This window comes from Clarias gariepinus, chromosome 9, assembly GCF_024256425.1.
Source record: "Clarias gariepinus isolate MV-2021 ecotype Netherlands chromosome 9, CGAR_prim_01v2, whole genome shotgun sequence".
Classification (NCBI taxonomy): domain Eukaryota; kingdom Metazoa; phylum Chordata; class Actinopteri; order Siluriformes; family Clariidae; genus Clarias; species Clarias gariepinus.
In genome coordinates this window covers 17,062,080-17,086,913 of record NC_071108.1, presented here as the reverse complement: position 1 = coordinate 17,086,913, position 24,834 = coordinate 17,062,080, and the positions used below count along the sequence as shown (strand labels likewise).

The window sequence follows — 24,834 nt, the reverse complement described above, 5'->3', positions numbered from 1 at the left end:
ACAGTCTCAGAGACACGTGCAGTAAGTTACATTGTTTGTGGTGTGCGATTTATTAACTTGTATGGATCGAATTTTGGTCTCAAGCACGGGATTAAAATGTTAGGGTCAGAGTCGGATTTGTTGAGCACGCCTTTAATGAAAAACAAATCTGTTTCATATTTAAATGTGGAAAAAGGTGTTTCGGTATTTGTTGTGAATCCTGACAAAGCTATCAAGTTTTTTTTAAAGAAATCACAATATAAAAACACAGACTATTCTGTATTCAACAGCACAGACACATAATCTTATACGATCTCTTTCAAATGCTACTGGTTTGACCAACTGATAAGCCAGCGAAACCCATTTAGGAGCACGGCATTCCTTGGCACCGATTGTGACTTACCTCCTTTCAACTCCCTCTCTTTCAGCCCATGCTCTAACCGTGTAATCCAGCTGGAGCCTCAGGCGCTGGGCGATGTAGGCCACTGCACGCCTCCACCCTCGTACAGCAGCCACAGCTTCTCTCAGCACACGCACATCACCATGCAGTCGACGGTGCAGCTGCGCACCGAGTACGACCCGCGCACGCAAGCCTACTACACTACAGCCGAGCCACACTCCCGCATCTCTGTGCAGCCACTCCACCCTAACCACAACAACAACAACAACAACAACAACAGCTCCACGCGAGACCTCCTGAACCAGTCCACCGAGGTGGCGACAGGCCAGTCAGAGCCATCGTGTTCCCGCTGGACCTTTGCGTCGTTCGCAGAGAAACACTATGCGCCCTTCCTCTTACAGCCCACAACGAAGGTAAAGAAGGCAAGGACAGCTAGAGTAGAAGCTAGCTTAGCAGATAAAGCTCAGAGCAGAAAACTGAGCTAAGTTTTAATGACCAGAAAATGGCCAGTTCAAATCGCTGTAATGTATGGCTCGACCTTCTAAGTTATGATTTCTGAAAAAGATTTCCCATGGTGCTTTCCCTTGGCACCAGATTTGAGGTGTGATCCTCAGCACACCAGGCCTTCTTTTCACTGCATGATTCCTCACCATTTTATAAGTTGCTTAGAATAAATAGAACAAAAACAACAAAGTATGCGAATAGAACGAGAATGTGTACTGTCTGGGATTTTGGACTTGATTGAGAACTTCTCTCTTTCGAGTCCAGAGACCCTTGGCAGTCACTAAGCCTGGACGTATTAAGTGAGAATTTCTTGCCAGGTCAGACTTAATCTACTGCAGAGACGGATAGAAGGACAGAGGTGAATGGAAACCAGCTGAAGGATTTAGCACTTGTGCAACCGCTTTGCTCTGAGTAAAACCCGTTTACCAAAACCACAGACACCTTCTGTGTCAGGGGGGCAGTCATAAAGACTGGAGCTTTGTTTCTAGCCAAATTGTGACTCATCACTGTGTGTTTGTGTCTGTGTCTGTGTGTGGTCCCAGGTGGTGGTGATCTTGCTCTTCCTGGCACTGCTGGGCGTCAGTCTGTATGGCACCACACGAGTCCGGGACGGCCTGGAGCTGACAGACATTGTGCCGCGCGAGACGGCCGAGTACGACTTCCTGGGTGCACAGTTCCACTACTTCTCCTTCTACAGCATGTATGTGGTGACACAGCGGGCAGACTACGCTCAGGTCCAACCTCTGCTCTACGAGCTTCACCAGCGCTTCGGCACGGTTGAATACGTGCTCCGTGACGAACAAGGCCACCTGCCGCTCATGTGGCTCCACTACTTCCGTGACTGGTTACAAGGTACTACACCAAGCTGATAGAGAGTTACGTTTAATCAGGGTGCTCACCCTGTCTATCAGCTATTGTATCAGTTACAGATTCGGGATGAGTCGCTGTCTAAACGGGTTGGGTGCTCATTACTGACTGACAATTCAGAGTCCAGATGCTCTCTCACTTTGCGTGTGAGTGTGTGTGTATGTTTAAATAATCCATGTATCAGTCTGCCATCATTAGCTCATCTGTTTTTCACAAATATAAATCCGTCTCCAAAGCCTCTAAGCCATAACACATTTAATGACTTACCAAGGCAGATTAACATTCCAGAGAGGAAGAATAAAAAAAAATGGTGGGAGGGGCGGGGGGGCTTTTCATTAAGGAGAAAATCAAAATTACAGTCCCAGGAGAAGAAAGCAAGGTATTGAATAAGGAAAGTGACAAAAGAACGTACATTAGAGAGCTAGAGTACGAGGGCATGTCTCTACAGCTGTCGTGATTTGTAGAAATGTTCTGTTGTAGACTCTGTGAATTCAGAGTAATCCCGGGTGAGATTTAGTCCACGTAAATCCTACTAAAAGCCTAAATTGCACTTTAACTTTTGATATCAGTGCGGACACGTACAGACTCGCTCAATACATTCCCTTATCTTTCCATGTTTTTTGCATCTTTATGTATGTGTGTGTGTATGTGTGTGTTATGGGAGTGAAGGCAGTTGGAGAGGGCATTAATACCCTTGTTGGACGAATTTTACACTAATGATACTAATGAAAAAGAGAGAGATTAAAGGCGGATAAAAAGAGGCAGCATGGTAAAGTAGGATTTAACTTGGCACACTGCAACACTTTTTCAGTAGAACTTTTTAATTATTGATTGATGAATTACTGGGGATCGCCTGATACAATATTATCACGATACCTACAGTAGGTGCCAATCCGATTGCGATAATAAATACACTTAATTATTATAATTTTTTTTTTTTGCAAATCTTTACAAACAAAATGTACAATATTATAAAATGTAAATATAAAAAATTTTTGGAGTTTATACTTCAAGGATTATAGATGAACTGATGAACGATCATATTACCAATGCAAACATAAATAAATGTAAATCATTTCTTCTGCACAGTAACAATGTTGAATCATGTACTGTGCATACAGTATGTGCGGCATAATTGTAGGGATTCTTAAATTCTTGCCTCGTTATAATGCATGGAGCAATGCTGTTACAATAGAATAATTGTATTAATTAACCATATCAATTTATTCCAGAGTTTAATAAAGCTTTTTATTTCTGAGCATTATCTCATGCACTCATCCAGATGTAGACGTTTGTGGAAAATTAACAGCTCTTGACTTTTTTTAATTGATTTTTTTTTAGTTTTAAATACTTCTATTACCGTAGGTTACTTAAGAGTTTATGAAGCCAGCTCTCCTTTAAAGCACCCACTCAGTTAGGCTTAAAGTTATTCATCAAATCAGTAATGTGATTTTTTAAAAAGCTGTATTGAACCCTTCTGTTATTAGACTCCTAAAAAAAAGTGAATTTGTTGGCTTGCTGTTCTTCTCACACAGTTATACACAACTGCACACAATTTACATGTCAGTGTGTGTAAAGCAAATGCAAGTGAAGTTCCTGATACAGTCATAAGATTGTGTACATGTGGTTTCCAACGTACCTTTACTCTGTATAATTGTGTTATTCGGTTGTCAAGTGCCTTTTTTAATTTCATGTGTGTGTGTGTGTTTGTGCAGGTCTGCAGGATGCCTTTGATAAGGACTACGAGGCCGGCAAGATCACCCAGAAGGATTACGAGAACGGCTCAGATGACGGTGTACTGGCTTACAAGCTCCTGGTGCAGACTGGATACAGAGAGAAGCCGATCAACTCCAACCTGGTGAGCGACCAAGCGATCTCTCCCACTTCAGTTCTGCCTCCCAAAACAAATTCTATTGCGAAACTCCCTGTACTCACTATACGCCCAATTAGCCAACTGGTTTCCAAACATACTAAACTGAACCCCCTCGTTCATGCACTTTTAAGGTTGAGGAAGAGGCAACATGAAAGCAGCGCACCCCACTGAGCTTCAGAGGGAAATACCTCCTATATATCTATCTTTATGGTGCAGCACATTGCTCTGCATGGAGGGAAACATCAGACCGTGACGCCACCCTGAGCAGCTTTCACATGCAGCTTGAAATTTCAGGGCTTTAAATCGTAGAATTAATGTGGATATATTTATGTGCTGGCATATCTGTAAATAGGCGATCTTGTCTGCTAACTGTTTGGATAGTGTTTAGCATATCCGCCCTCCCCTAAGTTTCCAGCGAAACCTATGATTTAAAGTTCTCCAGGCAGGAAGCACAGCTTGTGATGCATAAAGAGCATTTAGCGGTAATGTTAGGAGTTAGTGGGGTTAGTGGCTTATGGATGTATATTTTTAACTCCCCCCCTCTCTCTGTCCTTTCTCTTTTTTCCAGCTTTATTTCTTGTCTTCATTCACTTTTTGTCTTTCCATCCCTACTCTCTCTCTCTCTCTCCCTCACTCACTCACACACACACACACACACACACACACACACACACACACACACGCACTCTGATTGCTTTACCGAGCACAGGAATTTAAAGCCCTCGATGGGGCCACAACCCACCTCTGAAAAAGCAATTAGGCTTTCATTTAAACTCTTGTATCCCTTTGGCTTCGTGCAGGCCCAAACTCAAGCTAGCAAATGCTCCTGCATCATCTGACTCTTCTCAGACACACACTCACGGTCGTACGCAGAGGCATTAAATATGACAGGTTAGCATATTTGTAATGCTTCCAGTTACTGCTCACTAAGAAATAGCAGACAAGAGGGAAGTGTAAATAAGAGCGGTCCGGCGAGGCCGATATGCACGCTGTCTTGTCTGCATGTTTACTCCTCCGCGAAAGCTGGAACGCTGGAACGCTGGAACAATCCTCAGGTTTTTTTTTTTTTTTCCTCATTTTTGAGTGTGGTCGTTGTACTGAGAAGGAGAGGAGAGGGGGATGGGGGGAAAGGGGGGCTCGAAGGCAGCCTGCCCGTGTTGGTGTGCGGCCCTGTGATGTCATTTCCTGTGCCTGTGAGTGAAGAGGGGTGGCAGCAGGCCAGAAGGCCGCCGGCCTCGCACTGTGGGCTTCCCGTGACAGCTTGAAGACATACAGTTGTTGCGTATCCTGCTGCTTAATTCAATCCAGATCTTCGGAATCCAAGTTTTTTTTTCCCTTTTTCCCTCCACCTCTCTTCTCTTTTTCTCTCGGAACTGCTGCAGCGTCTTCTTTGAATGGACAGGAACCTTGTGTTGTCTTTGAGTCAGTTTGTTTTTTAAGGGTTTTTTTTAGTATAACAATTACAATTTTGGATTATGTATATATTTTTGCTTTATTTTTATATCATTCAGATTTTTACAAATATAGCTTACATATTTTTTAATCACATTTAATTTGAATTTTACTGTCTTTTTAAAATTCTTAGTTTTTTTTGTTTGTTTTTTTTTCATTCATTGGGCAGACGCCTGCTGTGGCGCCGGGCATCCTGGGTATCCATAGGGGTCAGGAGAAGCAAGTGTTAGCAACATTTGTACAGATGTTGTGTTATTTTTATAGCTCTCCTCCATTTGCTGGGTGGCATTTCCTCCTGTGTTAACAGCGAGGTTAACTGCACACAGGCGCACTCAGGGACTCTGGCCAATTTTTTTATTGTTACGCTAACTCAAGCAATTTCTCTCACTCTCCCTCTCTTTACCCCCATCCACTGTACACACACATACACACTGACTTATTCTCTCACACGCAGACACACACGGAGCCTCCACCTCCTCCTGACTCAGAGACTGTGGATTTATTGTCCTGAGAAGTGCATATGGCACAGAGCAACATACCGTAATGGTTTTACCTTCTCAGCAGGTAGCTCGCTGAGGCCTCCTGCGAGGAGTGAGTAAGGGAGTGACGGAAAGATTAGTGCTGTTCTGGTGGACTTTCTCAGCCTGTAAAAAAAAAAAAACAAGGTGTAGAAAACAAAGCACATTAGCTGACATGTTGTTCTTACATGAATAAAGATATTAAGACTCAAATATGAAGCTATTATTTGTTTTCTAATTGCATCTTTTTCCAGGCAAAGTTGTTGGTTGTTTTAATGGATATAATTTTTGTCCCACCAGAGGATTTGGGCATGTCGCTGGTTATGAATAGCTTGTGTTTGGTGTGTATCTTTAATCTGTAATCTTTTCCATGCTTATTAATGACTAGTGAGTTACCTTATGTCTTTACTCCAGTGAAACAGGAAGTCGTGGATGAATGAGTGGCGAATCAGGAAGTCATTTTATACAGTGGAGTAATTATTATACAGTGACTTCATTCATTCATCACTGATTTATCCATTCATCGTTTTGCTGCAGATTGGTTTATCTAAGGGAACCATCAAACATGCAGAATTTTAAGTAACACAGCTTCTAATTCCATGGTCGTTCCTAAAGAAGGCTGAAGGCGTCCAAAATATGCAATGATCTCCTTTGATCGGTTGATATTGAGATGTGTCTGTAACTTCTGCTCTATAAAGGCTTCATAACGACTCTAATCTGAGGTGCTGTTCATTTATTATTTTTGAGGCTGGTAACTCAAAATGAACTTGAACTTCTCCTCTGCAGCAGAGATTAGTTTTGGTTTTGTTTTTCTGGGATGACCTTCATGAGAGCCAGTTTCATCACGGTGCAAATGCACTTAACAATGCTGACCTCCGTGACTTACAATAACAATCGACTGTTTTTGTGGTTGTTGTTGTTGTTGTTGTTGTTGTTCCTTAATTCCCTAATTCCATATGTGTTATTTCATAGTTTTAGGGCCTTATTAAGCTTACCAATCCTACATGCTTTCAGGACCCTGGAGTTTTTAAGCTGGTCAGGCTGCCTGCTGAAACATTAAAAACATTTTATTTATTTTATTTATTTACTTTTGAAAATCTCACAATGCAGTGGAATTGCAATTTGGTGCAGTCTTTTTTTTTTTCTCACCGTGCCATAATGTTGAAATCATGTCTTTTTTTTGTTTTCAGCTCACCAGACACCGGCTGGTTGACGCAGATGGGATTATTAACCCCAAAGCTTTCTACATCTACCTGACTGCATGGGCCAGTAATGACCCGGTGGCGTATGCAGCTTCTCAGGCTAACATCCGCCCTCATCCTCCAGAGTGGATCCATGATCGCACCGACTCCATCAGCAGGCTCACTAGTCAGTAATTCCTCTTTTATCTATTCATTTCTTATGTACTGTATGTTCTTTTTAATTGTAAGCAGTATAAAGAGATTCTTCACTGTTCATCGTTAAAGTTCATCATGGAGTTCAAAATTATAAAAAGTGAAGGACAATGATGACAAATGGTGTGTTTTTGGATTTTCATTTCATCATGAAAGAATTGTCTTAATCTTGACTACTAATTGAAGAGTAATTGTTGTGTGTGTGCTCATATCACAATTATTGCCTATCTTATTGTATACATCGTTTGTTAAATACTAGTTTACTGGCATTTGCTTTCCTGGGGCAGATATACACAAAGTATATATTTAACTCACTCTGCATGTTTGAGCAGTTAAGGCTTCGTGTGAGGGCACATGTGTTCTGGGAAGTTGTGGCAGGATTGATTTTTGACAGCATAATTACAACAGATCGCTGTCAGGACTGACAGTCTGCTGCATGTTGAGATTTGATAGCTCGTAATTTTGCCCCTTCTCTCCTCAAGGCTAGGAGGAAATCTTTGTGTCGCTCTGAAATCGGTCTTTCTGTGCTCAACTGTATTCTCAATTTGTAATAAGACGATGAGTTGAAGAAACCAGACAGAAGGCCGAGTTGGTCTCAGTTTAGCTCAAATAACACATTTAATCAGACTTTTTACCATACATTATTTCCTTGGGTGAAAATTAATTAATTAATCTTTCTGTTGGAATAAGAATTAGCCTGTTATATTAAAAATTGAGAGAGGTGATAATTATGCTTCAAGAAAATAGCAAATACATAAAATAAGCATCTAAATGACCAAACAATAAGTTATTTTATCATTTTGTTGCCCAGTTCCTGCTGCAGAGCCCATTGAATACGCACAGTTTCCCTTCTACCTCAACGGGCTGCGCGAGACACACCAGTTTGTGGAGGCCATCGAGAGTGTTCGCACCATCTGCAACAACTACAGCCGCCTGGGTGTGCCCAGCTACCCAAACGGCTACCCATTCCTCTTCTGGGAGCAGTATGTTGGTCTGCGCCACTGGCTGCTGCTCTTCATTAGCGTGGTGCTCGCCTGCACCTTTCTCGTGTGTGCTGTCTTCCTGCTCAATCCATGGACAGCTGGCATTATTGTAAGTGCTCCATTACACTTTTACCTGACTTCATATACTGTTTTATTCCTTTAGTTCAGTGAAAAGATACATTATTTATTATATAAATCTTTATACTTGATACAGTATTAATTGAAATGGGACAATAGTTTGTCCTCGGTTGTCCTTGCATAATTAATAACATTTTCATTATATTATAATCATTGCATGTACCAAGATCTGAGGCTGCTTTATAGTGTTTTGCAGACATCCCTATCCAGAGCGAATTACATATTTATCTCATTATACATCTGAGTAGTTGAAGGTTACGGGCCCAATAGCAGCAGCTTGGTGGTAGTGGGGTTTAAACCAGGGACCTTTCGATCATCAGTCCAATAACCTAACCCCTGAGCTACATCTGACCTTATATATAGCAAACCCCATTAATATAGTAAAGCCCTGTGGGGACCAACGCCCGTCTGGTCCAATCCCACAGAAAAGCTAATGTTGCACAGATTGCTGAAAAAACTTAATACAGGATATAACAGAAAGGTATCAATTCAAGTTTGCTCATTTGGTCTCCAAATTCACCAGATCTCAATTTGATTCATGTGGTGTGCAGGATACCCAGACGTCTTGTGGTGTCATGTCCCTTGCGGCACAAGGGGAACCAACACAATACAGGGTTTTTAAGGTTTTAATGTTCTGGATGTATGTGTTGGTTGATTGATTGATTGATTGATTGATTGATTGATTGATTGATTGATTGATTGATTGATTTTGCTTCCAAAGAGCCAGACTTGTATTATGAAGGACTTATATGGCTCTCATTTTTAGTAAATCTTTGGCTTGTTTAAAGTCCAGTCCCTGTACCTGACAGGTTTCAGAGGAATGTTTTTTGTTTGTTAAGCAGTGACCTATGAATTATAAACCCATAATAGCATTTAATTTAAGGCATAAGCCAGTGAGAAACAAGTGCAGATGATGACAAATGATCAGGCTGGTGATTAGTATACTGGTGATGGCGAATGCAGGCGAGAGGAGAAATGAGGTTGCTGCTGAGGTTGTTACATAACCAGACAGTTTTTTAATAGTGTTTCTAGGCACTTTGTAGCCTGTCACAGTGAACTAGCCTATTTGTTTCCATTGCTTTAATTTAATTTGCATAGTTTAATTACATTTAACATGAAGAAATGATAGGTGGCTTAAGACTCACAGTACTGTGTGTGTGTGTGTGTGTGTGTGTGTGTGTGTGTGTGTGAGTGTGTGTGTGTGTGTGTGTGTGTGTGTGTGTGTGTGTGTGTGTTTGTGATGTAGTGTAGAGCTTCATACTGCACATACAGTACGTGGTTTGACATTCCAAAATGTCACAGTGTGAAAACACTGTGTCATGGACAAATGTCATAGGTATACAATTTGTGTTAAGTACATTACAGTTAATAAAGTAAGAGGATGCCTAGCTTGATAGAATGTGTGTTTCTGCAGCCCCAATCTTTGTGTTCATCTTATACTGTCAGTCCCAGTTTGTTTGCACTTTGGTTTTTTTTTAAACAGGCTTGCAAAGCAACCCTAACACTTTATACATGAAATAGACTCTATGCTTGCTTTGTTTTTGGTCTGTTGTCTTGCTTGTTGCATGTGATGAGTTTATGAGGAGATAAACATACGTTTCTATCCTCCTCGTCTTCCCTTTCTATTGACAGTTGTGTGTTTTATTACAGCTTGCGTTTAAGCCCCTGTGCCCTTCTAGAATAGCCACTTCATCCTCCATGCTTTACAGGACAGATGAAAGGGAAGGTTACTACACTGCTTTTACTTTAACTGTCTCGGATTTTGTCCTGGGCCACCAGCAGCCCCCTTTATCCGCCCCCACATACACCCATTGCTTCCGCCTCACTTGTTCTTCTCTCTACCCCCCAGCACTGTCTTTTCTTTCTACTGAACCCCCACCCCTCTATCCTTCTTCAAAGGCAGCAGGGCCTCCAAGTAACTTGAGACTCATCTACTGATGATGGCATTTACTTTCCTCTTTCTAAGCCCAAATTAAGCACCCTCACGGAAATTTGTATATAGCAAGCTGGGCCACTTTTTAAAGTCGAGGTGCACTCAAACATTCCAAAGCCCTCACCTCATTTTTTTGCTGCATTCATGATATTTAAAACTACTGATTAAAAACTAAACACAAAAACATGTCTTTCTCACAAAAAATAAAAATAAATCATGTGTGGAAAGATGCCTAAAATGGCTTGTTTAATATTTAGCTAAGTGTTTAATTTTTATGCATATTTATGAACTGTTGATAATGTTTTTTATGCAATGGGGTGACAGTTTTATACATTTGATCTTTACCAGGTGCTGGTGTTGTCGCTAATGACGGTCGAGCTGTTTGGCATGATGGGGCTGATTGGCATTAAGCTTAGTGCTGTACCTGTGGTCATCCTCATTGCTTCTGTGGGCATTGGTGTGGAATTTACCGTCCACGTGGCCCTGGTGAGTTGGTCCAATCTTTGTTGGTAGTTCACGCCCACATTTGTCTGTAGTGCTTTCCATTATTAACAGCGGATAAAAATGAGAAAAAAGAACAATCGCCACCAATACAATATTATCATGATAACTATGTGCCAATTCAATTAATATTGCGATTCTGTAAGTATCACGATTTTGTTGTCATAACTCAAAAGGTCCATACCTTAGCTTTACTCAAAAGCTTCACAACTGAGTTAAATATGAGTAAATGAATGTAGCTTATTCCTTATAGTATCAGGTTTCTCACTTAAAAACCAAGTGCATTATTTAAACAATACAAAATAACTTTAAATACTAGAATTTAACATTTAACTTCAAATTTCACAAAAAGCTACATTTTTACCAAGCAGCATGTATCCCTGTAATCCACAATAATTATAATGTAATTCTTAATTTATAATTATAGTTATAATTTCTCTTTATTAGTTTCCTCCTACCACACGGGATGCCAGGGTGTGAATAGTTTAGAGTGTACCACCTGTAGGATTATAAAGAAAGGCGACATCATTACTGACCAAGCTATAAAAAAAAAACAGTCCAGTCTAATCTAACCAACCAGTCTATCCAGTGATGTAAACTTCAAAGCACGTTTTGTAAGTCACTCCGGAGAAGAGTGTCTGCCAAATGCCTAAATGTAAAACAGCCAAATCCAGTCACTGGCTGATCAACTTGTGCATCTTTATTATAAATCTAATAAATCATAAAAAATGTGGCAAAAGATGAATCGGCACACAAAAGAATCATGATTCATTACTTAAACTATTTTTCTTCCCCCATATCTATATTCCACACAATTTATTAATAGAGGAAACTATTTATCTTTGTTTAAAAAAGAAAAGAAAAAAAACCTTCTTTTAAAATATTAGTATTTTCTCTCATCTTAGGAATTAACAACCTCTAAGGAATATGGTAAAAAAAATAAATATATATAAATATATATATATATATATATATATATATATATATATATATAAATTGCCATAAGCCAAGTCCTGTGACTGAGAGTGCAGACTATTTCAATCTGTTATCCATTACCACAAAATAACACAACTTTAGAATTGCGCAGCTTAGTCTTCTGAATGTCAGGTTTGAGAATCACTAGTTAAACACCACTTTTATAACAGACTATATACATCTATATATACCTATATACTATATAACACGTTTTTGTAACAAACGTCTTAAAATAATTGCAATAACGAAGCCTGTTTAGGGAGAATCTTACAAATAGCAACTTTACAATCTGTCTTTAAAACTGCAGTTGGTATTGCTTTGCTGTACTGGTGTTGTTTAGCTTAAAATATTTTACAAGTCTTGACTTCTTCAAGATCCTATTAAAAGTGTCTCCTAGGAGAAGGGACTTGTGTATGTTTAAGCTCACACTATCGCATATTATCTGTTATTTCTGTTATTATCTAATTCTGCTCATTTCAGCCAGGGTGTGATTGTGAATGGCTCTGTAAGCGCAGGTCTGGTTGTGTTCTCACGCCCCCCCGGTTCTCCCTACAGGCCTTCCTCACTGCCATAGGGGACAGAAATAAGCGTGCGGTGCTGGCCCTGGAGCACATGTTTGCCCCTGTTCTGGACGGAGCCCTCTCTACCCTGCTCGGTGTGCTCATGCTGGCAGGATCCGAATTTGACTTCATAGTCAAGTAAGGACACACAGACACACACATGAGCTGTGATTGTGACTCATGTATGAGCCAGTTTAGTTATCCAAACCCTTGTGCTGTGTTCAAGTCAAAATAACATTTTGAAAAGTTGAGGTCAGAATGGCCGATGACCCTCGACTGTAGTACCAACAGAGATAAGTTGAGCCTGTGAACAGAACACAAGGGATCGTTCGAAGGTTTATTGTAATTTGGGTTTGTGGGATGTTGATTTTGTTTTTGCTCAAACAAGCATTTCCACCATTTCTTGCACAGCAGAGCATATTTAATAATTGTCTAATTATTAGGGATGCACCGAAATGAAAATTCTGGGCCGAAAACGAAACCGAAATTTTTGGATGCACTTGGCCGAAAACCGATACCGAAACCGAAAATGGCTTTATTAAAAAACATGTTTAAAATATTTTCTTTTTGTTTGTATTAAAAAAACTACAAATTAATTAAGCAATCAAACTTTTATTGATAATAAATAACAGTAATAAGGCTGTTTAACAATAACAAAACTTGCTTCCAAGTGCTTCCAAACCGCCGACATACTCCGTGTTTGATGCGTAATGACAGCGCGAACGAGACGGGAGGATGGGAGAGGCGTGGCGACAATTTCGGCTTTTATTTTCGGCGCTTTCTTACGTTTCGGCCGAAACCGATAATGCTATTTCGGCCGAAAATTTTCGGCGGCCGAAATTTCGGTGCATCCCTACTAATTATCATAACTAATCATTTTTTTTCTAAAGTGTTACACAGTTTTTCGTGATAACTCAGACATATGATGAAAGTAAACAGCACCACACACCGTTGCAGTGCAATATACAGTCGAGATGAATGAATTGTTATATTGCAAAGACTTTTTGCTTGTGACGAAAAATACTAAGAGTAGTTTGCTTTCTTTCAGTGGCAAGCCAGCTTTTTACTAATTTGTAGCTGATGTGCAAATGTCCAAGCTCTGCATGAGTCTGCATGTTTCTGTCTTGTGTGGTTTGCCGCGCTGTTCCTTCAGTTCCCTTTCCTTATATATAGTTTGGTGACGTTGGTTATTTTGACCATTTTCATTTCATTGAAAGATTCCATATAATTACAAACACTGCTAATCATTGCTGAAATAAAAAAAAAAATAGGTATAGATTGCTTAATTACAAATAAGCACCATTTTTGGCTTTGGGAATTCTACAAACAACAGACCAGCAGCATTGGAAATGTATTATACAGTAGGTGGAATTATGCTTAAGCCAGCGTTAGATTCATTTCATGTCAAATTTAAAACTCTTAAATAGAGTAATCATAAATAAATACTTGTCATTAAGTTTCACTGATATTCACTAATGTCGATCTCTCTCACACTCACTCACACACACTCACTCTCTCTCTCTTTCTCTCATGCACACACACACACACACACACAAGCACACAACTCCATCAGCAGACCACACTGAGGCCAAAGTAACTCACAAGCTCCCATTGAAATATCAACACTGTTTTTTCACCAAACAAGCTCCTCTTTAAACACACATACACACACACACACTACTCTTGACAATAATGAAAAAAAATGTAAAACAGTTGGTTCTGTATTTTTCTAGCCTTGCAGAAATAAATGTTTCCCTGACTTTTCGGTGTCAGGGCTTCGAATGTTTTGAGTCCAAACAGTTGAGCTGTGTAGCTCGGCGAGGTACGTGCTCGGCCGTTTCCACTGGGGAGACACAGCTCTCAACTGCTCCTCGAAACTCACAGTTCAGTTGCACCTTGGCATGTGATTTGTTAAAATGGACTGAGCACTTCATCACAGAAAAGGTCTTTGTTGTTTGTCTCCGTCTCTGGCAATATCACTCATCTGTGGAAAAATCACACTCCTCAAACTTTGCGTTCAGTCGAAAGCTCCTGACTCGGTAAAATCCACCATAATTCAGCCCTTTGGAGCTTTGTGTTTGGACAAGTCAGTCATTTTGAATATTAGAGTCTCCAGTACGCCAACACAGGTGCACCGATCGGTCCTGTGATTCTAAATCACGCTTTAGGGGATGTTATTGAAGGTGCAAGCAGAGAAGAGCAAGGACCTGAGATGGGTTTTTTCAGGGGTGTTTCTTTAAGTTTAAGGCTGAATTCACAGTTAACAGAACAAAATAGTTTATTTGAATATATTTTCAACATCGTTTTTAAGTGCAACATGCTGCTGAATTTCCGTTCAGCAAAGGGTGCAGGAAGGCCACATAGAAGCACCTTTTAAGCCCAAACTAAGAAACTGGACATGCTATGGCCTTGCAGACCTCAGAGAGCAAAAGTGACCATTAGTTACCAAGTACTGTGCTGATGTCAGGAGGATTTTCTTAGAGACAAAAAAGTTGGTTATACAAAATGCAATAAATTGTTGTAGCTACATTACATTTCTTGTGTTGATTAAAACAGGCAAATTTAAGGCACATGTTGTGTATAATATTAAATATATTTATTATTTATTAAAAATAATAAATATTAAATATCTGCACACAGTTGTAGGTCTTCATCTCACTGACAGCAAGTCAACCCAACAAAAAATAAAACAACAGCTATTAACCAGTGGAGGCAAGTGGATGCGCTTCCTCCGAGACCACCAGCAGACTGCATCATATCAAACTGCAGTCGAACAGCCGTTAGCGCACTATTGAGACTGAATGGCTAAATAAAATCACTGATTTCCGCCGTTCAGTGTCCAATCAATCAGTGCATCTTGTAACATACCTCGACTTTTACCCTTTTATTTTTCTTTTGTTCCCCTTAAATGCTCAAAGGATTTTTGGGGTTTTTCAAGTCTGTCCTGAATCCAAATTAAGGTTCATGTAAGTACATTACGATATGTCTTGGTCATTATAAATTTCCCTGCTCTTCACAGAAAAATATGTCACCCGGAACGTGAGTACAATGTAAGTACTCGGGGCCAAATCATACAATCCTCATACCGTGCAAAAACGCAGCGCAGGAAAATTTATAATGATCAAGATCTATCGCAATGTACTTTATCTAGACGTCAACCTACCCTGAAGCAGTAAAGGGGAACTAAAAAAAAAAGCTTCATATGAGTCTCAGCTGAAGTTTGGAATGCATTTTTACACGGAATGAGGGTTGTGGAATTTGGCCTTGGTTACTTAACATCGTCCTCACGTTCCGGGTGACAAACTTCACAGTCCAGGGAGCAGAGCAGGACCAGGACCTATAATAATGTATTTCTAATTACCTCGATTTTAATTTAAGACGGATTTGAAGTGATTTAAACTATCCCTTTAATGCTAAATTAACTAACACTTTGCTCAATAAGTGCTTAGTTATATAAGAACATAATAGTATGCGAGTTGCATAATGTACACCAGACAACTGTAATAAATTAAATGTAAATGTTTCCATGTAGATTGTATCTTATCTAGAGAAAGTTAATTAGGCCTACTCTTTTTTTGAAGGTTTGAACATTGAACACGCCTTTTAAAAAAAATTTAGCATTAAGCAGTTTTTTTTTATTTTCACTTGATAACTTTCCTTTTGCACTGAGTAGAGGTTTACATAAATACAGTTCCTGTGAGTGATAAAGTTATCTCATATATACACACACACACACACACACACACACGCACTGTGTAGCTGCAGGGCTGGAGAAAGAGTGCTCCTTCTGTGGCTGCAGCTGGACATTGTTCAGGTGTGAAGGCCTGGTGGAGGAACAGTGTCAGTTTAGTCTAAGGTCCAGCTGTGCTGCATATCAACTGGCAGTAGATTTTACACACACACAGACACACACTCGCACACACATAGTCTTAAAGATAATATGAGAAATGTGTGATATAAAAACAAATGGCTGAAAGGCAGTGATGGCTCTGGGTTGGTGTGGCCCGTTTTTCAGTGGTTTGCTTTGTAGACTTTCTCCTTGGCATATCCGAAGGGGTCGGAGGAGAGAAAGGGGAATATCTGTCCTAAATTCCTGTCTTGAGATTTTTTTTAAAAGCTTCTTATGAGTCCCCGCATTTCTTTAATTAGGTGAGAGATGGCAGCTGTAATTTGAGCTGCTGTAGTTTGCACAGATGCATGGCTGGCCTGGAGAGAGGTAAAGCTAGCAATAATGAAGAGAGAGAAGAAGGAAGATGGCACGGGGGTGGGGGGGGGGCGGGGGGTGATTTGTCAGGGACGTTTGGGGAGGGTCTTACCTGATACTCCAGAGATTTAATTAGACCAAGGGATTGTGAAAGGCAGGAAAATTTCACAGCGGCTTAAAAAGAGAGAAGAGGAGAGGACACAGAGAGAGTGAATATGAGCTTGAGGCCAAGCAAGAGGGGCCTGTAGTTTTTCCTCCTCTCTTCCTCCTAGACTAAATTGTTTAAATTCTATACCCTTCATTTAATTTGTTTGCTTCTGCTTTCTTTCTTCCTTTTTTTTTTTCTCGTCCTTTTTTTTAAAGAGCGAGGGAGAGAGGCCCCTGTCCCTTTGTGATTCATCTCTTTCCCAAGTCCTCTACTCCACATTCCTTCCCACTTTGCTCTAGCCTATGTTTGCTTGTACTCTACTCACCCCTCAAAAAAGAAAAGAAAACTCTCCCTCTTTTCTTCTTCCCCTTTTTTCCTTGCCTTTGAATTAACCAACTAATTATGTCTCCAGCTTTTCTGTCCTGCTCTCTTAAAGACTAGCCCTCTTTGGAGACTTTGTCTGACACAAGGTAAAAGTGGTTTTTAAGCTTTATTATTATTTCCTGTTTATGAGTGTGTGCTGCGTGGTGGGAGTGCCCAAGTGTGTGTTCCTAAACAGTACAAATATGTTTTAAATGTGATGTATTGTATTACTTGTTTATTTACATGTATACAAGTTATATCCGGTTTTCCCCGTTTTTAAACTATATTGTGTTTAATCACAGGTATTTCTTTGCTGTATTGGCCATCCTGACTGTGTTGGGGGTCCTGAATGGCCTGGTGCTGCTCCCAGTCTTACTGTCCTACTTCGGCCCTTATCCCGAGGTAAACAAACTGCTCTCGTCATCCCTTTCATCCTTCAAGCGGCACCGGCTTACGGTACACCTCAGAAACAGCTATGAAGTGCCAGCATGCAGAGCTCAACTCGTGCTAATGCTTTTTACCCCCAACCAACTATTTAGCCCTTTCCTATCTGTTGGAAATGTTTTACAATGTAATTTGAGATATGCTTGCATATATGTAGAGATGATTACTGTAATGATGTATTAACCCCCCTATAACACTTGTATGATTTGTTTTAAAAAGAGAATCATTTTTAAAACTATGCCTGTTTTTCGTGTATGGTAAGGTGTCTCCGGTGGATGGACGTAGTCGCCTGCCCACTCCAACTCCGGAGCGTTTTCCACCAGTGGTGCATTTCACCATGCAGCCCAACCACACCACCACCTCAACCACTGGAACTGGCTCAGACTCGTCCGACTCAGAGTACAGCTCCAACTCCACAGCCTCGGGTATCAGCCATGAGCTCAAGCACTATGGCCCCCAGGCCAGCAGGGGGCGAGCCGCTCGGGCTGAATTTGATGACGTGCGAATTAATGCTGGGCCAAAACCAAGTGTTTATAACACAGAGCCACACATGATACCTTCTTACTCGGTAAGAGTAGTACATTTTCAATAGTTTTCAGCATATAAAGTAATGTGAGATAGTAATGCCTGTTAATCCTGTTGTATATAATTTCTCCAGTGTACCGTATTCAACATGTTTCATCCTTTTCTTTATAGGCTGGGAGGACTGACCCCAAGCAGCAGCCACATTACCGTTCCACTCACACTCAGGATGGAGGGCCCCCGCTTTCTCGCCGACACATCGGTCGCGAACCCAAGCGGGACACGGGGCCGAAACAGGCTCCTCCCCCTCAGAGGCGGCGCACGGACGCATTTGAAAGTGCCAGCCCGTATGGGTCCAGAGAACATTCAGCGGCACGCCAGCCTCACTCTCATAACACTTACTCTCATTCCATGCACCCTGGCTCAGGCCCTGCCTTCTGTCAACCCATCACTACTGTGACTGCATCAGCCTCTGTTACAGTGGCTGTGCATCCGGGCATGCCTGGCCAGAGCGCTCCCTATCCCTGCTACCCTTCCGGTGACAGCTACCGCACTTCAGAGGGAGCCTATGCTCATGACTCGCACTTCCCTGACCCACATGTACCCTTCACAGAGCAGCGCTACAGTGCAGACTCCACAACAGAGGGCCTGGAGCTGCAGGATTTAGAGTTCACTTCTCACACTGAGCGCCGCACGAGTGCCTCCAGCTAAGGTGAGCTTGCTTAGGATTTAGTACATGTGTCATGAAATTTTAAAAAAAAATCTAATCTCATGGAATTTGATCCCCCCCCCACATGTATAGTAGTGTTATGTATATATCTGGCCACCCCTTGTCGTTTCCGCCACTAGTGATACTAACATTAGGGCAGCCTTATAGGAGAAATGGTATCTTGTATCACTTCATCTGAGATGGGTCTTACCCAACAATTCACAAAGCAACGAGAGCCTTAGCATATATGATACTTGATCATACTTGTGTACTAGCATTAACTCTGGTTTGCTCTTCCTCTTGCAGTGGCTGAACATTGAAGCACAAATGGCCAAAGATGGGACGTCTGCTTTCGTAAATGGAGGAGACATGGTGCTGCAGAGCGAGTGCTTCACTCTGTTACTGTATAACTCTAATGTATGTCTACCTTAGATATGTCTATAAATATTTAAAAATGTGTACACAAGTGTAAATACAGGAGAGAGTGGTTATAATTGGACCTGGCTCGGTCTCGTGAAACCGGGCGGTGTGTGTGTGTGTGTGTGTGTGTGTGTGTATTGTAATTACTGTCACTCCCTTCATGTGTGTGTATCTGTGCTATGAGGAAGCTTCATCTTAGACACACTTTTCAGCATCCAGATGTTGTTGCTGCTTAAGATATTGTTGTACCTGTATAATTCTATGCAATGATTTTTATTTGATGTGTAGGAGTGTGTGCGTGCGTGTGTGTGTGTGTGTGTGTGTGTGTGTGTATATATATATATATATATATATATAGTATGAATTTTTATGTATGGCCAAGTGTGTATGTGCACCCTAGACAAACATTTTGATTCATTTCAGGGCCTACAAACTGCATCTTATCAGGCAGTTAATCAAAAACATTCTCATTTGGTGTTTCTGAAACACCTGTTCGAAAGTACTCACACATTTCTACAGGGATACTGTAAACTTTTTTTTTTTTTTTTTTCGTACAAAGTGTATAAGGGTTAATATATTAATTTTAATAACTGTGTAGTCTTTTTATGGACATATTATCAGACCTCATAACAAGAAGTCAGGTCCTTTAATGCATCACTGTGTAGGAACTGCAAAGAGACAAGCACCATATGTTTGTGTGGGCGTGCACGTGCATGATGGTGTGTTTCGTATGTATTGAAGTAGAATGTATGCTTTTTACAAATCTTAATTTTGCTTATCACAAACCTGTGGTAGTTGGAAGAAAGAAAAAAAAAACAATTGCTGTTTATTGGTGAAGCACGCCATGCGTGAGATAATAATTTAGAAATGAAGAAGGAGCATTTGCATGCGGCTCTGCCGTGCTCTGCGTCGGAACTTTCCTCTGTCCTTCTGGCTCGTTTTGAGTTGGTTGACTGTAAAGAAGAAAAAGAAAAAAAAAAAGGCCATTTAGTGTGAAGCCTTGCTTGCGCTCGAGCCTCAGAACTGAATTACTGTCTAAACAATAATCGAGTTGCATAGCAGCATGGGTGCAGTTTTCTACTGACAGGCAGTGGTGCTGTACACTCTGTAGCATTCTTTATTCTTCTCTTTCTTTCACAATGAAATGGCATTATTTTTGTGTTCAGTTTTATCCTCAAGCTAACGATACTTTAATACACTAATGCAGCAGCTAAACCTCACATGGTATAACCAACTGTAGCCTCCTTGACAGCACAATAATATTATCTCACATTACATGTTTTGATAAGCTATGTCGATGAGCAGCATGCAGGGTTAGACCACTAAATGGCCCAAACGTGACGAGCTTTTTCTGGGTTTTTTTTGTTTGTTTGTTTGTTAGTTGTTGTTGTTTTTTTTTTTTTTTTGAAGGTCCGTTCACCTTCTTTGGTCCCAATTTATCACGAGCAGCTCTCTCCTCTGACCTCAGCTTATCCAACTCTACAACACGATGCCATGACACTAATTGGAAGTTCCTCCCTCGACCGCCAAATGGCACATACAAGTGCTTCTAGGGTCGAGGGTCAGGGAGCCCCCAATTCATTTTGGGTCTGGTGTGTGTTATGAGTAGATCGTGCGTGTGCATGGTTTACTTTCGGCCAACCCATCCCCCCACCCCTCTCCTTTTTAAATTCCTCTCAGACACAAATACGTCAGTCTTTACTTTCTTCCTTAGATTTCCTGTTTCAGCAAAGGATTCTGGTTTTCCGTCCACTGCTTGTGTGCGCTGTGTGTTTCGTGTTCTCCTAAAATGTCACATTGGCAGAAAACAGGAGAGAATCATGGCTGGCAACTATTGTTATTTAGTTTTTATATTCTGTTATTTTGTCCTTTTTTGCAATATTTATATTTTTGTATTATAAGATATTGTGTTGAATAATGGTCGTAATGCCAGTTGTTAACAATGCAGGGATTTTTATGTCTGTCTAAAAACACTATTACAGTTTTTGTGTTCTTTCATTAATGGATTTTGATGTGTATAAAGTGCTTACTAATGTTAAATAGGACAAAGAGTATATAACATTTACAGTACAGATTCTTCACAGCTCTTAGAGGATTTTAAAAGGAAAATGATCATTGGGGTTTTTTGTTTGTTTGTTTGTTTGTTTGTTTGTTTGTTTTTAACAGACTGCCATTTTTTCCTCGGCTGGTGTGGATGTATGTCATTTTTCAGTTACAAAGATAAATGTATGCCATATAATTTATTTATATGAAAATTTATTTTTGTAGTGTACATAGTAGTTGTCAAGCTATTTGACAGAAGTATATTTTTAAAGAGTTTATATGTAATGCTACCATTGTTTTTTTTTTTTTTTTTGTGAGAACATAACAGAGACATTAAGTCATTAAGGTGCACACTTTCATCGCTAACTTGTTCTCAGCTAAAGTGCTCTTTTACAGTGTTACCATAGACCAGAGTGAGTGAACTCTGATAAAACTGTGCTCGGGTTTTGTGAAAAGCTAGCCATGAAAGTAGAAAAATGTACTAGCTCTTTAAATAATTATGTTCAAACACTGATAGAATTCTAACAAATAAAAATATTATAACTTATTTGTCTCTTTCTTTTGCTTTAATTGAACAGACATGGACTGTACAGAACATGGTGGTGTTTGCCCCTCTAGGGTCAAAGGTTCGATTCCCACCTCAAGTGTGTGGAGTTTTTTTGTGATTTATGGGTTTCCACTCTGGTTTCCTCCTACAGTCCCTAATCACACAGACAAGCTAGGATAATTCTCATTTCCAAAACTCTGTGTACTTGTGTGGCCTGTAATTGATTGGCACCCTGAGTCCCCTGAGATACAGGTTACAGGCCATCCATGACCCTGTGCAGGATACGCAGTATTGAAAATGAGTGAGTACAACTTAGAACATGAGGGATAGTAGCTACCTTGGATGTGGCCTAGCAGAGCTGCTATTGCAGTTATTATCAGTTAGCAAAAAATGTCCATTATATTTTAATTAATATTTTAAGCAGGATTACATGTATTATCTATGATAAAGAACTCATCATGACATCAAAGTTTCCAATCATTTTTTTTTAAAATCCAAAAAACAAATGTTGCAATTTTTGGACATTCAAAAGAATCGTACCGAAGTCGCAAAAACAATTGGGAAGGAACTAAAACGTGAGGTCCGGAGGCATTATCTTGCTTTGCAGTGGCTGACATCTGGCCACAGAGCCAAGCTCTCTCTCTCTAACAGCGGGCTTTTCCTTCTGCTGTATGATTCTGATTGACAGTTTTATAGACTGCAAGGAAATTGGTTGTAGTTACAATACAGCTGGTGTGCTCAAAGTAATGAAAAGGGGCACATGGTCTTGAAAAAAAACGAGTGATGGAAGCTGATTCAGGCTGACCCCCTGTAACTCGGCTGCATGGGTGGTGGCCGTTTATTATTCATGCACCGGCATGGCTGAGCATGTTTCTACCTACTATACCCTGCGATTCACTGAAATCATTTGCTCAGCCAACAGTCTTTGGCCTGGGTATTTTTTTTTAAGAGGCATTGCCCATGGTTTGGCAACCAATCAGCAATGACGGGCCAGTCATGTGATGCAAAGTAGGACATAATATGTGATGTAGAACTGATTTGGGGGACAAAATGGAGACTTTGTGTTAAATGCCTACACTACCTGGTCAGTTGCAAAAAGGTCAATTTATTGGCCTGCCTCAAGCAAGGAAAACATTAAATGACAGGAATTGGCATAAGAACTGTACGATCCTTTATCCAGACCTGGGCTGAACCCGACTGAATTTTATGGAAGAAAAAAGAATCACAAATGCCCATCACTTTAAGATTTAATGAAGCTTTTTGATAATAGTGAAAAGTCAACAGTAGAAATCGCATACATTTTAATGTTTAAAAAATATGAGCTTTTTTTAAACAATGTGATACTTATCAGAAAAAAAATGTCTAAACAGAAAAAAATTGTTAGGGAGTATAAAGATTGGACTTGAAAAGAGGTCAGGCGGACTGATGAATTCTGATTGACCCTATTCCATACTAATGGGCGTTTAAAAAGGAAAGCGCATAAATATATGCTCCCATCAGGCATAGTGGACATGGACAAGCTTCTGAAAGCAGTGTTGCTTCCACTGGTCAGGTCTACACTCTGCAATGTTATGTGGCAATGAAATAAAGTCAGCTTATGACCTGAATGTACTGAATGACCAGGTTATTACATCCAGTGTTTTTCTTTCCTACAGACATATTCCAGCAATCATAATGAGAAAAGAGTGGTTTTGGGAGGACGAGGAATCATTCTCTTACATGAACTGGCCACCACATTGCGCCCTGTAATCAAAGATAAAGGTGACTAAATTAACTCTGAGACCATGTGATTTGTTTTTGGTCATGCAGTGTAAATTAATTCAGAAAATTCAGAAAATTCAATTAATTGAACTGAGCAACAAGAGACTGATTACAATGCATAATCGACCAAACCGCACAGCCTTACTGCACATCTCTGAATGTGACCCATAAGTGGACTTGGACAGACCTATTCTGCATTTCAATCCCTGATTATTCAATTCCAACAAATTACAAATAAAGATCAGTATCTGACTTGTTAAAACTCCAGGATAAACAGGTCAAACCAACTGAACTGTCACTACTAATAGTTCATAAGAAACAAATTGTTATTAAAAAAAATATATGGCTTTATATTATTATATTATATAATATTATACATATTATGGTTTAATACTATATGGTTTACAGTTAAACTGTAGTCAAAGTCAAAAACATGAACGTTATGCCAATATAGGACTTTTAGTCATTTTCTTTTAACATACATTATACATCTAATATTCTGTTGAATGTCCCTTAGCAAATCATGTTTGGTAGCCATGACAAGCTTCTGGCAGAAGTCTGGTGGGGTTTTTGACCACTCTTTTTGAGTTTAAAGGTGTTGATTTTGGAGCAGGGGCTTCTTGCTTGGATGGCAACCAATCACTCCACTGCTGTTCCTGCACTTTCCATTTGATGGCAGGACTCTGCTTTGGTGATTCATATGTTTCTCTCCACCATCTGAATCAATTTCCTCTCAGCTGAAGATAACAGTTCGTCTCTTCTTCCAGATCTTGGCAAGATCTTCCAAAGACATGTACATTCTTAATTGAAACTGATTTTGGAATCTTTTTGAAAATGGCACCAAAAGACATTCCATGTAAATCTAACCTCCTCTTCTTTCGATCTGTACTAAGCTCCTTGGATTTTCCCACTGTACTGTGTGTTGGACATTATGATGAGTTCTGTCACATAAACACTTTTTTGTTGGACAGGGAAGCTAACAATTGTAGCCATTCATGATCACTAACAGGAATTTAACAGGCCTTGGGTTTGGCAAATGAAAAAAAAATACTGTAGGAACTAAATGAGTATATGTATATTTTTGACACTGTATCTACAGACTGTAGAAATTAGTAATTTATATAAACACCATGGGATTGATTTCTCAACACGGAATCCACAAATAAGTGCTCTCTCAAAAAGAGCATCCAGTGCAAAACCTGTGCCAGATCAAATATGTGGTTTGAATGATCTGATGTTCTGATCCATAATATAACATCTACTGTACTGTACATAGGTATATAATAAGATTTAATAATATTTTAAAATCATTTTCATTAAAATGAATTCATTTCCCCCTCTATTTATGTGAGCTGGTATAGCCTTGTCTGTACTCTGATGGGACGTCCTGCATTGCCTTCCCATGCTGCAAATCAAACCGGAGTGTGACAGTCCCATCCCTTAAAAAGACCCTAATAAAGTCCTAATGGGAAAGAAAAGAAACCAAGTATTCCTTGTATAGCAGTGAGATGTTCATGTTCAAGATCCTGGAAAGGGTCACAGGTATGCTGGTAAGTTCGTGAAATGTTTATCATAAAACATGTTAAACATACAAGA

The 24,834-nt window shown here is 40.0% G+C and overlaps 1 protein-coding gene across 1 annotated transcript in view; it reads left to right on the top strand.

The window, feature by feature from the left end:
• ptch1 (patched 1) overlaps positions 1-21,477 on the top strand; it is a 49,286-nt gene extending 27,809 nt beyond the window's left edge. The window contains exons 14-24 of the mRNA XM_053504158.1: positions 408-792; positions 1,426-1,735; positions 3,466-3,608; positions 6,784-6,961; positions 7,799-8,079; positions 10,390-10,527; positions 12,073-12,215; positions 17,095-17,194; positions 17,499-17,804; positions 17,933-18,470; positions 18,774-21,477. Of these exons, the coding sequence (XP_053360133.1) occupies positions 408-792; positions 1,426-1,735; positions 3,466-3,608; positions 6,784-6,961; positions 7,799-8,079; positions 10,390-10,527; positions 12,073-12,215; positions 17,095-17,194; positions 17,499-17,804; positions 17,933-18,469 (2,521 nt within the window). The 3' untranslated portion in view covers position 18,470; positions 18,774-21,477. The remainder of the gene's footprint in view (positions 1-407; positions 793-1,425; positions 1,736-3,465; positions 3,609-6,783; positions 6,962-7,798; positions 8,080-10,389; positions 10,528-12,072; positions 12,216-17,094; positions 17,195-17,498; positions 17,805-17,932; positions 18,471-18,773) is intronic.
• The last annotated feature ends 3,357 nt before the right edge of the window (positions 21,478-24,834 follow it).